The sequence below is a fragment of the Plectropomus leopardus genome, chromosome 8, assembly GCF_008729295.1.
Source record: "Plectropomus leopardus isolate mb chromosome 8, YSFRI_Pleo_2.0, whole genome shotgun sequence".
Lineage (NCBI taxonomy): Eukaryota > Metazoa > Chordata > Actinopteri > Perciformes > Serranidae > Plectropomus > Plectropomus leopardus.
In genome coordinates this window covers 323,091-340,897 of record NC_056470.1, presented here as the reverse complement: position 1 = coordinate 340,897, position 17,807 = coordinate 323,091, and the positions used below count along the sequence as shown (strand labels likewise).

Sequence of the window (17,807 nt, the reverse complement as noted above, 5' to 3'; positions counted from 1 at the left end):
CATCTTCCACTATCACCTTCCCATTATCCGTTTCATAAATTGCAGGTTTTGTGCGAGGGCACGTAGAGCCTCCACCAGCAGCACCCACTGCCGCCGCCGCCGCCGCCGCCGCCGCCATTGTTCCCCCAACTAAATTGATTATTTTATATGTTTAGCGACAGTTTAATTTTGCTCCAGCCTCCAGTCTTTCTCACCTCCCTCTCCCACTTACACACACCTGTGTAAGTGCGAAAGAGGCAAATCGCTACAATAGCTACATACAGTTAGTAGTTAGTATTGTTACAATCACTTCTCTGAAAAGTATCATAATTCTTTGGCAGCATTGTTGTTTTACCAATTTTAAAACAAATCTTTTCAAATCGCACACTTGTTCCCTCCTGCAGGTCTGTCCTAAGCCAGGGCCCCTACACTATGCACATGTGGTCCTATCCTGACCTGGAGGATGAGGCCATCACCAGGCCAACCTACCTGGCGGACAAGCTATCCTCTGCTACCAACCCAGACATAGCGGACTCCATGGCCATCAGCTTCCTGCTAGACCGCTACAGCTTCCCTGTGGTTCTGCCAAATCACTTCAGCGCCTCTGAATGCTCCACCAATGTGCCACCATCGACTGCCTCCTCTAATGCACTCTCCTCCTCACCCCCTTCCAACATATCCAGTGCACATTCTTCCTCTCTGCATGTCAAACAGGACTCATCTCCTGACACTGTACTTCTCAGATCCCCATCTGCAGTCACCAACACCAACAGGGCTTGCCTCAAAAGATTCCATGAAGAGAGCATCCACTACGCCTCAAATCTACCCCATTATCTGCGCAATGTTAATTGGATGAACCGTAGAGCTGTTGAGGACATCCACTGGCTACTGGGAATGTGGGACGCTGGAGAACTGGATGTAACAGTGGCCCTGGAGCTGTTAAGCATGGACTTTGCTGATGTGACGGTCAGGGGACTTGCAGTCCAGAGACTGGAGAGCCTGTCCAATGATGATGTATTGAAGTATTTATTGCAGCTGGTGCAGGTACGTGTTTGTATCTGAACAGACGCAGCAAAAATATATCTGCTCTCAAGACACATACAAAGTGTGTGGAGTAACTACAGAAATAACAAAAGATTCAAGAGTACTTTTCCATGGAGCACCACTCCAATCGCTTCAAGTAGTTTAGATTTATATCCGCACCTATTATATGAAAACTGATCAAGAAAATAGGAACAAATATGTAAACTAAAGAATAAAAATATAATTCAGCGACTAATGGGTAGTAAACCACTACGTCGCATTAATGAAACAGCGCTGAGTAAATGCTGCCTCAGCTGGTTAGGTTTTTAGCCATCTCGACCTACCAAAAAATTCTGTTTAAGTCTTTATATTTGGAATCATTTCACTGCTTTACCTTGGAATAAGACAGCCCTTGTGTAAAGTAAAGAGGTGAAAATATTCAGAATAGTGCATACTTAAACCGATATTAATTTTTTTTTAGGTCTTTTGAGGTTGCTAAAATTGTTTTTACTGTGGCCCCTGATGACAGCAGCACATTTCGCTTCAGGATCGGTATATTTGGTATACTGTTATTATGAAAAAGTACTTGACATTTTTTTTTAGGTTTACTAAAAGCCCAAGCGTTGAAGAAAAATTGAAGTTGTCCTCTTTCCTCTTTACTCATACAGACCCTCAAAGTGGAACCTTACCATGACAGTTTCCTCGCTCGGTATCTCATCCAAAGAGCTCTGCGGGTGAGTCATGCAGCATCCTAACATTCAGTGTACACCAGTGGTTCCCAACTGGTGGGTCACAGTTCAAAAGTGACTGGCTACCATGTCAAGTTTGTAAATAACACACTTTATTTTAAAGTGCAATTTCCTACTGTAGACTGACAGATTTTTTTTTTAAACAGTAACTATTTTTTGACCTCTTTTTTCTCTGTCTTTTTTTTTTTAATAAAATTGCATAAAATTTTTTTCAACCAACAAACAAATATTTTTCCTTGAGCCTCCCTCAGTGACAAATAAAATGCATGAAGCGTTTGTCCCCCCTGATGTGTCAGAGGGAAATTTGCAAACCCAAAGAAAGCTCCTGTTTTTACAGTTTCTGGCTTTGATAAATTGTATAATTTTGGTGAATATTTATTTTGGCAGGCCCACTGCTTTAGTGGGCATGTTTTCAAAACAAAAAGATGCCAAAAAAATTGGCTTGCACTTTATTCTTGCAATATGTTTCAGTTTATTCTGTTTTATGCCCACATGTTATTTACATTTTGTCAAATCAAATTGAATATTATTCTAAGTATAATTATCCTATGTGTGGACCTTGAACTAATGACTGAGAAATCTGGATCTTGTTGCTGGACCAGGTGTACACAACAGTAGTATATATAAGGAAGTTACTGGCACATCTTTTTGACATTTATGATCATTACTTATTTGAATTTGAGTTAGTGTTTCCAGCACTCCATCTTTGGATGATTTAAGTCACGTACAGCAGATTAACACAAGATACAACATTGTGTTTTTGTAGTTGCAACATCGTGCGGTCTTACCAGACAGACATAAAAATGGTGATATATGGGTTTGGCATTTTACTGACAAGCTTATTCAAATATTAAGTTGTTGATTTGATTTTCTGTGACTGTATCCTGCTTACTGATTCACTCACTCATCTCGACCGTCTCCTTTTCGCTTCACACAGAGCAAGAGGATCGGCCACTTCTTCTTCTGGTATGTCCGCAGCGAGGTGGCAGGGTGTCCATACTTCCGCCAGCGCATGGCTGTGATTCTGGAGGCCTACCTGCTGGGCTGTGGTCAGGCCATGCTCGACAGCTTCACCCAGCAGGTCCAGGCTGTGGACGCCCTACAGGAGGTCGCCATATTGATTAAAAAACTCTACCCCGACAAGACCGACCTCACTCCTGCAAGTAAGACACATACACACACAGATATTCTTATGGAATTGTAGACTATACTTTTACAGAACAATGAAGTCAAAATCTCGTGTTTGATTCGTAATAATCTGTAGATTATTCTTGCTATTTCCCTGAAAACACAGGTGCTAGGTACACGGGGGTACACAAACCCCTCCATCATACTCCCTTTACGTATGAAAATAGATGTGTCCATTTTAAACGTTGAAAACCTCACTGCTCACATACCTCTGTGCGTCTTTTATGATGGCATAGATACAGCCAATAGATGACACAAGAGGGTGGAGTCAAAACTTTCACACAACAACACAGGAGACAACTGTGGAGGAGGTCATAATGATTTAACTTTTAATGTAGGCAGCATGGTAGACAGTGGTGGTCTTTGAGGCTATTAAATGCAAGACGACATGTGAACAGATAATTCTTTTCACTATATCATCGATTTGTTCGTTTCCGCCGTTTTTACAATGTCTTCACCATCTGCTATGGTCTTTTCTCACTTGAACTACACTGCACTACCAAAAGTTTGACACAACAAAGGAATTTGTACCTTATCAAGTGGATTTTGTTCATTTGAAGATGCATTCTATGTATTCTATTCTGATTTTATTTTATTTTTACATAAAGGTTTTATTATGTCTTTTTGTCTTTTGTGTGTTTTGATGTGAGGCACTTTGATGTGGTGCATTTCTTTCTTTCTTGTAAAGCACGTTGGGCTGCATTTCTTGTATGAAAGCTGCTATACAAATGAAGTTTATTATATTATTATTATTATCAGATGAATGAGCATATTGTTGAGCGTAATTGAGCATCCTGGTTTGCCAGGAAAAAGAGATTTCCAACATCAATGAGACTGAAAAAAACCCACCAGGATGTCCAATCCATGATGAATTGTGCAAATGTGGGTGGTTGGGTTTCTTTATGTATGTAATGTAAAGGGTGCTCATGGGTTATCATTAGTTGCCAGGTAACCTTAGTCCGTAAAGAATGCATTACTAGCTTCACATCATTTGCCTTAATTGTGTTATTATATTTCTATGGTTTTAGCTCCCCTCAAGCTTCAGGAACTCCTTAAAAACTGCAATCTTCCAAATGAATTCCTGATTCCATTTGACCCACGCATCAAAGCTGGAAGGATCCTGGTAAGGATGCTGATTATGTGTGTGTGTGTGTGTGTGTGTGTGTGTGTGTGTGTGAGTGTGTGTGTGTGTGTGTGTGTGTGTGTGTGTGTGTGTGTGCGCACGCGCACAAATTGTGTGTGTTGATGATGAATAAAACAAATGTTAAGTGATCTTTGCCATTTATAACCTTCTGTGTATGGTTCATCCTAATGCAGTGGTTCCCAGCTGGTCAAGATTTGTCCTTAGTTATTGGTTCAGGATCCACACATAAGAGAAATGACTACTGATTCAATTTGATTTGACAAAATGTCAATAACACTTGAGCTCAAAACAGAATGAAGCAAAACATAATGGAATATATATTAAACTGATGAATGAAACCCCAAATTTCATGTTGCAAGAAAGCATATGAGGCTGGTTAACAAGCAAAGCTAGCCTCTATAAAGTTTAAATAATGCTTGTAAGTGTACTCATGTTATCGCTTCACCCCAGGTATTGCCGCATCAACACATAGAAAAATTAATGTTGTTGATGTAATGTGTGAATGAATATATACACCAAAAATATTGAAGAAATTAACATTCTCATAATAGACAAATGTTAAAAAGTGTTATGGTTATCTTTTCTCATTTCATATTTAGTTAGAGCTAAATAAAATATGTAAGAGGGCTGTTAAAAAAAAGTGCGTCCTTAAATAAAGTGGACTGACCATACCATGTCTCAAAAGATCTGTGCTTATATGAGATGTACTGGTTTTGAACTGCTCTTGGGAAGTAGCCTAAGAGTCTGTCCATAGTCCATTCTTGAATAAAAAATGTGTTTTTGCAGTCTATGACATGTCCTGAAATGCAGTTGCAAGAGAGAGCTGATTATCCCTTATTCTAATAACCCCTTGAGACCATTAACAATGTCAGTTGGATATTACATGAAAGTCCTCTGCTATTTTAAGAATAACTCCGCATGCTGAGTGCTAGCAAGAAAAACACCCGCAGATTAAACCATTCAAACTATTTTTCTTTTCAACTGTCATTCAGCACCACTCCTGATTTATTGCAGGAGTGGTTCAAAGTGAACATTGAACCAGTAATACTTAGAATGCCCCCACTGTGTGCCAGTTGTGTCACCATGGCTACGCACAGAGGAGCAAGGAGCAAGTCACAAACTGACTTTACTGGTTTATTTTTCACCCTTGTAGTTGTATGTTTACTTATGCATCTATTTAAATTGATATGTAGCTGTGATGTGTAATATATATAAAAAAAAAAAAAGCAAATCACACATTGATTGTGTGGCCCCCTCAAGTTGTGGCCCCAAACAATCACATAGAGTGTTGATGTCAGTGGCTGGCCCCAGGGGCAACAGGTCAAACAAGCACAGGACTTTTACCCAGGATACCTTTGCTCATGGACCAAAGTAAATAAAATCTCAATAACAAATGTGGGATACTATGCTAGTAATTGTTGCATACTATGCTAGTGATACATGTGACATGTTTGAAGTCTGTCATGCAACAATGGACGTTGTATTAGTAATAAAAGGAGTTATTTAAAGACAAACCATGTTAATTTTTTGAAATGTAATCTTCTTATGTTGCTTAAATCTAACGATGGCTGTTTCATAACATTAAGGAGAGATGTTTAAAACTGCGATTTTTAGTATGGTAATAATGTCTTTGTGGGGATGGTCATGTGTTGTTTTGAACATCAGTGGAAATTGACCTATTTTGTCATTTCCCTATTCTGATGTTAGAAGAACATTTATAAATACTTAAAAGGGTAAACATGTAGTACTGCAGTTCTAAGTATACAGTCCACATCACACCTTCACTGAAAAAAACATTTGCTATGAAATGTTAAGCTTGACATAAACACATCTGTTCTCTTCATGTCCTTCTGTCCAGCTGGACAAATGCAAAGTAATGGCCTCCAAGAAAAAGCCACTGTGGCTGGAGTTCTCTCCCATGCCGTCACCCACCTCTACGACTCCTGTCGGAATAATCTTCAAACAGGGGGATGACCTCAGACAGGACATGCTGATCATTCAGGTCAGGAAGGATTTTTTCCCCTTCATTACTCATGTTACTGAAAAGGGGGTGTTTAATGTTGGTGAATATATTTTACCTTGGATAAAGTGACGGCTGACTGTATATCGTCCTGTTTAGACTCTGGTGGTGATGGACTCTATCTGGCAGGAGAAATCTCTGGACCTTAACCTTGTTCCATATGGCTGCATCTCCACAGGACACAACATAGGTCATTTTTCTGTTTATAATGTATGTATTCAGTTAGCTGCTTAACTAGATAATCTGAAAGTTTCTGCTGCAAATCAATAACTGCTTGTAAAGTCAGAACACCTGATTACAAGTTACTTAACATAACTTAGAATGTTGTCTTCATTTTCCCTGTTTATTTGTATCAGATGACGTAGTTTTATTATTACGTAGTTCTGCAAACCCTACGACCACAAGGGTCATTCATTCCTACCCACAAATAAGACCCAAAAGAGTGTTTCCTAAATTAGCACCCACAAGAAATCCACACACCCTCATACCTTAAAGTGATAATTCGGGATATTTGAAGTGGGGCTTTATTAGATACTTAGATGTAGAGTCAATGTATTTCATAGAGTAGCTGGCCCTCGGCGCGCTCCCTGTTCGCGCAACCTACAGGGGGTGATATCTAAATGTTTTTTCGCCACTTAAAAAAGGCCTGCCTAAAGAATCAATATCAGTCTAAGTGGACACTATATTTAGAGTTTTTTCATCAATGTACCTCACAGTCACACAGCCTTTTGCTTTGGCACTACATTTCTCATCTGATGCTGGTCAGCTGCATGGGTCAGAATGTGCAGTTAGTGGCTGTTACGTGATCTGACTGAAACTTAACGTTGAAAACACTCTCAATACAGCGTCCACTTAGACTGATATTGTATTTTTAGGTAGGCCTTTTTTAATTCGGCTAAAACACATTTTGATATCATCCAGGAAAGCAGCAACCACCAGATACTGTGTGTAATACACTGCCTATACATAAGTATCTCATACAGCTCCACTTACAAAATCCTGAACTATCACTTTAACAACAGAATAACAAATGACTCCCAAAATGATATATATAGGTTGCAGTTTTAAAAACTTGCTTAACGTTGTGAAATGAGGTTTAAGGTTTAGAGACAAAACTACTTAGTTAGGTTCAGGAAAAGATCATTGTTTCAGTTAAATTAAGTATTTCAGTTACTTATGATACCTATGTGCTGTAAGTTAAATATGTCAGGTATGAGTTATAAATTAGTATATAAGTTAAGATAACTCAACACTGACTTTTGGTTTCACACGGGACACAAACAGCAATCTCTTGGGTTAACAATCTGGGTTTGTTGTACTGATCCGACCATCCTGATGTCATTTTGTTTAACGTAGAATTGTGAAGGCATGACCTGCCCCACTTTTCTCTTATTGGCTGGCCTTCAATCAGACTATTGGTTAGGTTTAGGCATAAGCACTGAGGGTGGTTAGGGTAAAGGTAAGAATGTCAGGGTAAGCCAATCAGAAGAGCAGAGTAAGGCAGAGTAAGGAGGCGATCACACCAAGACACATCGCGCCAGGCACGACCGCCCCAAAAGAGCCTTGGAAGAACGGCTAGGAGCATTTGTGGAGCGGGGCTGCGTTTGTGGAGATCCATGCATGTACTCGATCTACTGTATTAGTGTTTCATTAGTGTTTGAGTGACAAGCCATATAATTTGTTTGCCTCACAAATCTCGTCTGCCCCAATGTAATGCGCTGCTACTGTTTAATGTCACAAATTGTGGACATATTCTGATCATTATACAACATTGTACAGGGGTTTATATGTCTTATAATTTACTATTTAATTCTTGTCAAGTGTGATATTTTTTATGGGTATTGGTGTGAATTTGATGGTGAGTAGGGGTTCTGGGTCAAATATCCCAACCACTCTTCCCAGTTGGTGGAGCTCTTTTCTCACCTATTACAGGATGGAAAAGGATTTCGTAACTAACTAAGAGATAAAGACAAACTGAGTAGGCAATAACAGGTATTCTTAATGCACAAGCACTGTAATTCACTTTTCAACACTGTTCATTTAACTTAAATAGTTAGTTAGCATTTATAGCAAATTTAATCAAGTTTCTCCTCAACAGGTATGATTGAGATTGTGAGGGATGCAGCGACCATCGCCACAATCCAGGGGAACTTTGGAGGAACAATCGGAGCCTTTAGAAACGATGCTCTGTTTGAGTGGCTTAAGTCCAAATGTCCACTCCAGGAAATAGTAAGTAATAATGGAAAATGCAGACTGGACTCAAAGCCAGGCTTTCTATGTGATTTGGACCCAAGTCAAATTTTAGTATTACACTACAAAGGAAAAAGCTCCATCCGGGTCTTCTTGTTTAAGAGGTGACAGCTGAACAACACGCTGGGTGGTTAGTGCAGCTGCTCATATTGAAACACCGAAAAACTGTCGTTTCTTTTTTTGACTGCGCTCTACCATGGCCCTCAGGGTTCAAACAGAAAACGCATTTTAGAAAATACAACATTCCAGACACATAACATTTCACAAAACACAATATTTCACAAAACACAACGTTTAAAAGGATTAAAACATTTAAAAATCATCACATTTCCCAAAACACAACTTTTTAGAAAACCTAACATTTTCCAAAACACAGTATTTCACAACATTTTTAAAAAAAAAACATTTCACAAACACAACATTTTACAAAATACAACATTTTTAGTAAACACGACATCTCAGAAAACACATTTTGCACACAGAACATTTCACAAAACACAATATTTAAAAAAAACACAACATTTCACAAAACACTATATTTTACAAAACACAACATGTCACAAACATACATAATGGGAAAAAAAAACCCCAAAACAATAAGAACATTTCCCAAAACAGCATTTTAGAGGACACAACAACATCTCCAAAAAAGTGTGTGAAAGTGTTGTTTTGTGAAAAGTTTTTGTGTTTCCTAAATTGTTCTGTTTTGTGAAATACTGCTTTGTTTTTGTTTTTTGTTTTTTTAAGATTTTGTTGTGTCCTCTGAAAAGTTGTTGTGTTTTGACCCTCAGGGCCTCAGCAGTGTTCATACAGTAAAACTTTTTTTCAGTGGACACTTGCATACATACTGTCACGTTTACCTACCTATAAAACCTTTTCAGTAGACCAACATATGTCCCCTTGATTTCAAATAAATGATGTTATAAAAATATTGCAGATGTACATATTAGCTGTATTAGCAATTTTCATGCTCTGCCACATTATACCAGTTATATTAATACACTGCTATGATCTTATTTGACTCCAGCACTACAAGACTGTGGAGAGGTTTGTGAAGTCCTGTGCTGGTTACTGTGTGGCCACCTATGTGTTGGGTATAGGAGATCGACACAATGACAACATCATGATCACAGATCAAGGTATGCAACACAAAGTTTTGTTCACATTGCCCTGGCTGTAAATTGATCTTGGTTGGGTAAACCAGTATGCATTTGTTCAAATACGAACAATCCAGATCATGTAAACCTGAGAGATGCAAATGAATGACTGAATGGTGAAAAAGATAATGAATGAATAAAACACTGAATTAGATGAGTTTATTCGAAGTACTTAAATGTTTTTGTATGTCCTTGGCCTCTTAGGGAATCTGTTTCACATCGACTTTGGTCACATCCTGGGTAACAGGAAGCGCTTTCTTGGCATGAACAGGGAGCGTGTGCCATTTGTCCTCACACCAGACTTCCTGTATGTCATGGGCAGAAGCAAAGGGCGCACCAGCCTCTACTTTCAGCGCTTCAGGGTGAGAGAAGCTGATTATGTGTGTGTAGGTGTGGATGTGTTAGCAGGGCTGGCTCCAGCCATTTTGGTGCCCTAGGTGAGATTGGGATTGAATTGACAATCAGATGATTCATAAACATTCTTCAATTCTCAGCAGCTATCATAGCATCATTATTTAGCTTTTCTTTATTTTAACTTAGATAGCTTGTACAACTGAAACGTCGTCACACGAAACAGCCTTTTTTATGTTATAAAAGAAGACATACCTCTTTTCCTCCTCCTCTATTCTTAGTTTTCTAAATTGAGCACCTGAAGGTTTCGACCTTTATTTTTAATTTTTAAAAAAATGTAAGCGTAGATAACTTATAACCTGCCTGTTGACATGTGTCAGTCAGGCATCAGTAACTCATCCCCGACTTTCACTTTCAGTCCACAGCGCCGTCAGGTCTCACGGTGCAGGCTGGTCAGCAGGTCAATGATGAGAAACAACAGGGGCTCTGAGTTTATGATTATTTCTCTCTTTATTTGTAAATTTGTTATTTTCAACGCAGAACACAAGGAAAGGGCACTAACGGGTGCAGCAAATTATTTTAAAATTTATTGATGCCAATGGCCAGCCCTGTGTGTTAGTGTGCAATTATAATGATAGTTTCATTTTAAGTTAAGCCTGCAGTTTTTATGCCTCAGCGCCAGCGACAACCCTCACCATTATGTAAGAGAGAGACACCGTGCGCCACAGAGCTTCCGTGTTACATGAAAGAGAGTGCCCAGTGTGCCTCTGACTACTTGTCAGCGGTTGCAACACTTTATAGTTTGTAAAGTAAGAAAAAAAAACTCAGACAGTTATGCAATACAGTAACCTGTGTTCAGTGTTCTAAATGAGATATTGAAATCCGCCTGCTCTGTGCTGCAGGAAAAGGCTCACCTGTTTGTGTTGCGGTGCTGCTCACACCGACACAGCGTGTGTGTGACAGGCACAGCAGCAGGATGACAAACACTGAAATCACATTTGTCCCCTGCAAAAAAACCCCAAGAAAATCTGAATGCCTACATTGACAACAGAATACCTTCCCATTTAACAAATACGTCAATGTCCGAATATTTGGGTCCAGCTCTAATTATGTTTTCGGTTTGTCCGTCAGTCCATCCTCTCGGTTGTGCTTGTGCCTGCCCGTATGTCCGGCCGATTCTTGTCAACGAGATATCTCAGAAACACCTTGAGGGAATTTCTTCAAATATATCACAAATGTCCACTTGGACTTGAAGATGAACTGGTTAGATTTGGGTGGTCATAACACAAAGGTCAGGTTCGTCTGTCTCATTCTTGTGAACGTGCTGTCATAAAAACACCTTGAGGGAATTTCTTCATATTTGGCGCAAACATTTGCGTAGACTCAAGGATGAGCTGATTCAGTTTGGGTAACCTTGCATGCGTCTCATTCTTGTGAATGCAAAGGCTATTATATAGTTATTAGACTGAAATAGATAACTGATAGAAATGAGCATGCAATTCTATGTGTCTGTTCTGTCTGTTTCTGACAAAACATTTCATTATTAGGGTCATGTTCAACATATCCGATAACATATGGGATGGATGATTATGTGTTTGCATAAGTGAACGGACAAGTGATCTACTGTGCATGTGTATATGCATTTATATAAATGTACTTCAGATATTTAATGCTTATTTGCTTATAGCTTTCTTTCTTTTTTCCTTTGTCCTTGTTCTCTGTTCTTTCTATCATCTCTCTCTCTCTTGTTTTACACATATCAGGACACTTGCACCCAAGCATACCTCTCCCTGCGTGCGCACTCCCGTCTGCTGATCACTCTTTTCTCCCTCATGCTGCTGACGGGCATCCCAGAGCTGAGCGCCGCAGAAGACATGCGCTACCTGAGGGAGGCGCTCCAGGACGAACAAGTCGAGGCAGAGGCCAAAGAGCATTTCCTCCGTCAAATCGCTGTGTGTGAGAATGAGGGCTGGAAGGTGCAGGCCAACTGGTGGGTCCACATGGTGGCAGGCATCAAGTAGACTGTTGGGGATTTCAAATTTGAAATTATGTTGCCTCAGGGCTTAAGGAAGAGAAACCTAGGCATGTCCTTATGTCATTTTTTTGTCTGTTTTTTTTGTTCCTTTTCACTGTTGATATTTATGTATTATAGAGAGCTCTGGGGATGAGTCCTAAAACCTGGAAATTAGTGACCATTTTAGCACTCCAGGTTCCCTCATCTCAAAGTCAATGTTCTTAAGGTCTGTGGCAAGCAATAACCTTAAAGGTGAAGAATGAAGCCAATGCGAAAGTGCCTAAAACTGCACTTCATCAAATGGCCACTTGAGGCTGGCTCCAAAACAGAGTCAGACCCCCATGTTGAAATGTCCGACTTTACAGAAGAAAAAGTTTACAGCATTTACAAAAAAATTCTGCCTTTTTTGGTGGTGACCGTGGTAGATCATTAATAGCCTAATGTTAGCTTTTTACTTGGGACAACTGCTTTTGGGCCTCAAAAATGTGAAAAGTGGTGTTCATTTGTGAAGATTATTGAATTACTGAAAAAAACATATAAATACCTTAAATGTTGTTTGCCAGATTATTTTCTGCAATGATCCAAAATCCAATGGAGTAATGTAACAGGCTTTTTGACAATGGAGCCGGGGCGATGCTAACCTCTTTGTCGGTCAACAAATGATAAGACAAACACCATCCCCTGAGAACTCTATTGAGTGGGACTTACCGGACTAATGTAAAGATGCTACTGAGCTGCATCATGGAAATGCAGTATGCAGTATTTTGGAGCTTTATGGCTAAAAGTCAGGAAATCCTTACCTCTCCAGAGTCTATTTTGATACCTTAACATATATGAAAGTATAATACCACATCACTGACATTTCCTTTTAATTTGTTTTTTTTCTTTTTTGAAAAGCATGTAAAAGATGAGAGAGGTTGACTTAATTTGTGATCATATCGTCAAAAGTTGTAGTGATTTTTCATTGAATGAAAACCTATATGACATAATGTGTTGTCTTCAACATTTTCTTATCCTGCTGTTAGAGACCTCGTGGTCCCTAAACAGCTCTCATTGTGATGCAATTAAGGTCACAGAGGGAGGGGGCAAACACACCATACATACAAACATGCATAGTATTGGTGCAGAAGGAGGACAGTGTATGAGGAGAAACGCTGGGAAAGGAGGGGGCAGGGATTTTGAGTTTAAGGGGGGTGTAAGGGAGGGGTTGGGATGGGCTTTAGGGCAGAGCAAGGGGGTACAGGAGACAGTGTCCTACACTGTCTCAGACAGCTGGACCGACAGCATCACTGCCACATGGCCTCGGACCACACGGATTGCTGACTGTGACCTTTGTGCTCTGTCTCCCATCAGTCTGTTCACTCTTGTAGATTCTTTTATCCCTCTCTTGTCAGTAATATCATCATTATTTTCCTTTTTCAAAAAAGAATGCCTGCTGCCTTCATTCACTCCAGCTTGCTGCACATGGTAAGTCCATGCTGCCTCTGACTTTGACTAATTACCGGATCCACTTGTGTGTTTTTTGTGTGTGGAATAGTCCTTTTCAAAACTGTGTTAAAAGCTTATTACCAAGGCAGTAAACAAAAAGCTGTTCTGATAAATTGATGTTGCTGGGTTAAAAATTCAAAAGAGGGATCAAATGGTTATTTGAGGGGCAAAGATGACAGAAAAAAATTAGAAAAAACTGACAGGAAACCAAAAAGAAGAGGTTTATTTACTTAAATTGCAATTGCAAACAAATTCACAAAAGCTGAAAAGGTGCATTACTGTGATTATGTGTTTTGCTCTCCTAGTCATGGAATAAAATTGTCATACATTGTTTTTACATTTAAGACTTTTGAATTGAAAACTACTTCTCAAACCTGCAAGTTTGTGTTGCCAGGGTTCCCTCGTCAAAAAGCTTATGGGATTTTTCCATTGGATTTTTAATTACTGCAGAAAAAATGCTCTGTGGCAAACAAAATTTTATGATGCTCACACGTTTTATTCAGCAAGATAATCTTCACACATGAACACAATTTTTAGGATTTTTCAAACTTAAATGCAGTTGGCAGAAGTAAAAAGTAAACTTTGTCACATGACCTAACATCCCTACCACAACGTGGCTGTAAAGCTTGATGACGTTCTGTAGTCTCATTTAGCCGTTTGTTAGCTTCCTTTTTTTAGCTTTAGAATTCACAAGTTGGGTATTTACCAACACATTTTATGTTGCAGAACAAGTCATGAAAATTCATTGAGCTGGTTTTAACCACAGACCTTAATCTAAGCTAAAAAAAAAAAAAACATTCAAAAATCCCACTGACTTCAAGATGACGGAAGTGAAAAAATACCACCTCATTTGTGGGTTTTAGGACTTATTCCTGCACCACTCTTTTGAGCTTTAAGAGACACCACGGGGAAATAATATCTGTTTTTTGGTTACCAATGGACCCCAGAAAAGTAAATTCTTCCTGCAAGTACAGGCTTGTAAAAGCAGCACTAAAGTAACCCGCAGAAATCAAGCCATGTCAACCATTACTTGTAAGAGGGAGACTTAATGCAAAGGCTCGCTCTTATTGATGAAGGGTAGAGTACGTTGATTTGCCGGCTGGCAATTAGTGAAAGGTGGAGGATTGAGCAGAGATATATCGTTGAGCTGGAGTAGCAGAGGAAATTTTGATGCTAATCAACTTGAAAAAGCGTGGGAGAATTACATAGTCAAGTGTGAAGCAGAGTCTTAACTATTATTATGAGGAAATGTGCACAAAATTTGCTTTAAAGTACCAATAATGCGTAGAACTGGATCCACATGGAAGCTTTTTTAAATCTTTAGGTTTCTTTCATTTGTGAGTCATTATGAAAATCAACAATGTGCTACTTATGCTGGACATGTCTAGACTGAGTCACACTCAATAATTTATTATTTCTTTGAATCCTGAGTGGAGTGTAGAGGGGGGGTAGGGGGTCTTTTGCAGACATGAGGATATGCCCCTCCACCAACCAGGAGGAAGGAGAGAAAAAAACATCTCCCATGTGAAATCCCAGCATGATTCTAGTTTATTTTGTTTAATTAATTCATTATTGTTCTGTGCTTGGTGACTCACTGGTTGATGAAAATAACATTGAATGTAAACAATCTAACTACCCTGTTATTTGCCACACATGGAGAGGTAACAATTATGACTCCTGCATACAGTGGTGTCTTGTGCATAGCCCATACAGCAGGGGTTGGGGGCGACAACAATAGCGAACTTTTGTGAAAGTTATTCTATTAAATGTGTGTATGTCCCTTTGTATCATTCTGCACCCTCTCTCTAAATTTGAAGGCTTTTTTTTGAGTCCAAGAACGTAGCACGGGCAGAGCTCTCCATGAGTTCTTTTTTCCTCAGCAGGAGTTTGTACTCGCGGTGTGGTGAATCTATCTGATCGGACCAGATCCATGGATGAGAGGAGCAGCTGCGGTGATTGACTGCAAACCTTTAGTCTCGGCCGAATGAACAGTTAAGTTTCACTTCCAATGTGCTCGACGTTCTGCTGCTCCAGCTGTGCCCAGAGTATGCTCGGCACTTCAGTAGTTTGATGCAGTGAATAACCAAACGGTATGTATATTTCAAAAGCACTTCTAATGAACGGTCCAGCTCCAAAAATAGAGAATCAATTAGTGGCGGCAGGTGTTTTAACCATAGAGGGCAGTGTACTATATCATATAATGCACTATTTACCCTCTAGAAATTTATTTGAGTGTTTGAATTTTTGCCGTTTCAAGTCAGTAAGAAAAATCATGTGATCCTTGGTGGTGTAGGACTTACCAGTGATGGAAAAAAGGGAAGTGCTGAGAGCTGACAATTTTCAGCTTCATGCAGAGTGTAACTGTCCCAGAGACAGTTTTATAGATATTTTATTTTACATTTCAGTTATAAATTCAGTACTATTTAATTTCATAAAATTGTTTAAAAATCATTAAAAATGCAATAAATAAGGTGTTGAAGACAGTAAAACGTATGATAGAAATGTGTCTCAAAGGTACTTTAAAAATGTTGGTTCTAAACTACATTGCTTTAATGTAAGGTTTTAACTACATGCAGAGACTAACACCACCCCAGTGTAACTGACAGCATTTTGGGAAATGTGATGTTGTGTGGTGGGGTCATAGGTCAGTAGCATTGTGGGTAAGAGCAACATGGCTGCTGAATAGGAAAGCACGACTCCCGAGTAACAATATTCTACATGTGGTCCAAGAGGTGCACACGGTAATTGTTCCTTTTTGTTGTGTTTTATATTATGTATCATGTTGTTAATGTGCATTACATGGACATTAGTGGTGCATTTTTTGGTCATTTTATTTTAATATTTTTCTGTCATGCTAGTGGCCTAAAATGGACACTAGATTGAGGGTCAATCGAAAATACATGTTTTTTTTTTTTAAAAACTTTTATGTTTTTTATGTTACAGTTTTCATGGTGTATGAAGGTGTTTCACAGTGTTTCATGGTGAGGAAACAAAGAGGAGAGCAAGTAAATCTTGTACGAAGCATGGCCATTAATTCTTTGGACCAGTGTAGCAACACAAAATATATACAGTATTTTGCTGAAAAACTGACAGCAAAAAAGCAATGCAGTAGTCAGCCACTAAGTTTAGTCTTTACCTGCAGAAGATACATGACGCAAATGTGTGAAATCTGTGAAGGAAATGGTCATTATTGTAGTTCCTGGGACGTAAGCAAAGACCAGTGACTGATCGGCAGGTGGTGTAGTTTTCCTTTCGGCTTTTGGAAGGCTTTATTTATTATTTTAAAATGACTGTACCCACACTGTATCTCATCATCTGCTTTTTGGATTTTATTTGCTCATATTGTCATATTGTGTTGTATAGTCTTAACTTGAACATGTTTTACTATATTGTGCCTTTTTAACTTCATGTTGTTAGGCTTGACTATTGTACATATTGTTTCTTCATCTTGTAGGTTTTTTAGGTTTTTTTTAGGATGCCTTTTAACATCAGACAAGGGACTACTGATGAAAACTAGCTCCCTAGCTAACTCAAGTACACTTACGTTTGCTTAAATGAGGATTGACATTACATTGTCCCTTCTTAAATAAATAAATCACAATATAGATGTCTGAGTAAAAGAGCTGTTAGTTATCTGTTTGAAGGCTACAGTATTGATCTATTTTTTAAGCTTAATGATCTGTGGTTATATTACAGCCAAGGTGGTAAAACTTGTATAATTCTAGTTGTGCAAACCGTATCTGTTGTAGCCTCTAACCTTCCTTCCCTCCCCTTTTGGTCTTGCAGTAACAAACCAAAGCTCTCGAAGTTTACATGCAGGTGTGAACTTTGCTCCCTCACAGTGCCACTGATTTCCTTTGGTGTTCAGAGTAGACTGGGCTTTTCTAGCACCATTTGAAATCGGTCGTGCTGGAACGGCTTTTCACCCACACTCTGTGACCCACACTCTGACCCACACTCACACTCTGTGACCCACACTCTGAGTGTGCACTCACACTCTGTGGTCACCCAAACACCCTCAAATTAAAAACAAAAAAAAGAAGAAAAGGGAAAAATGTGTTGTACAGCAGCAGAGATGAAACTGACTTTTTTCAAGACATGTTTTGAGCTTCTTTGGCTTTCATTGGATAGGACAGAAAGATTGTGAAAGGGGGAGAGAGAGGGGACGACATGCAGCAAAGGGCCAACGCTGGACCTGCAACCACTGTGGCAAGGATACAGCCTCTGTATATGGTGCGCCTGCTCTATCCACTGAGCCACTGACATCCCTGACTGACAGTCTTAAATCACAGTTTAACAGTGTTTGGGAGTAGCTAGTTACATGTAACTAATTCAATTACAAAATAAATGTAATTGTAATCAGTTACAGTTATTGAGAAAAAAAAATGTGTTATTAGATTCCAGTTACTAATCAAAATGTTGATTACAGAGAGGTTACATATGT

General features: G+C 39.2%; 1 protein-coding gene across 1 annotated transcript; it reads left to right on the top strand.

Moving 5' to 3' along the window:
* Nucleotides 1–14: 14 nt before the first annotated feature.
* On the top strand, nucleotides 15–13,058 carry si:rp71-17i16.5 (phosphatidylinositol 4,5-bisphosphate 3-kinase catalytic subunit gamma isoform). Its single transcript, XM_042491723.1, has 10 exons — nucleotides 15–1,023; nucleotides 1,671–1,736; nucleotides 2,689–2,914; nucleotides 3,968–4,062; nucleotides 5,942–6,085; nucleotides 6,203–6,293; nucleotides 8,202–8,332; nucleotides 9,381–9,492; nucleotides 9,715–9,872; nucleotides 11,625–13,058. Exons 1-10 carry the CDS (start codon nucleotides 412–414, stop codon nucleotides 11,880–11,882), a joined length of 1,893 nt encoding a protein of 630 aa, XP_042347657.1. The 5' UTR covers nucleotides 15–411; the 3' UTR covers nucleotides 11,883–13,058.
* The last annotated feature ends 4,749 nt before the right edge of the window (nucleotides 13,059–17,807 follow it).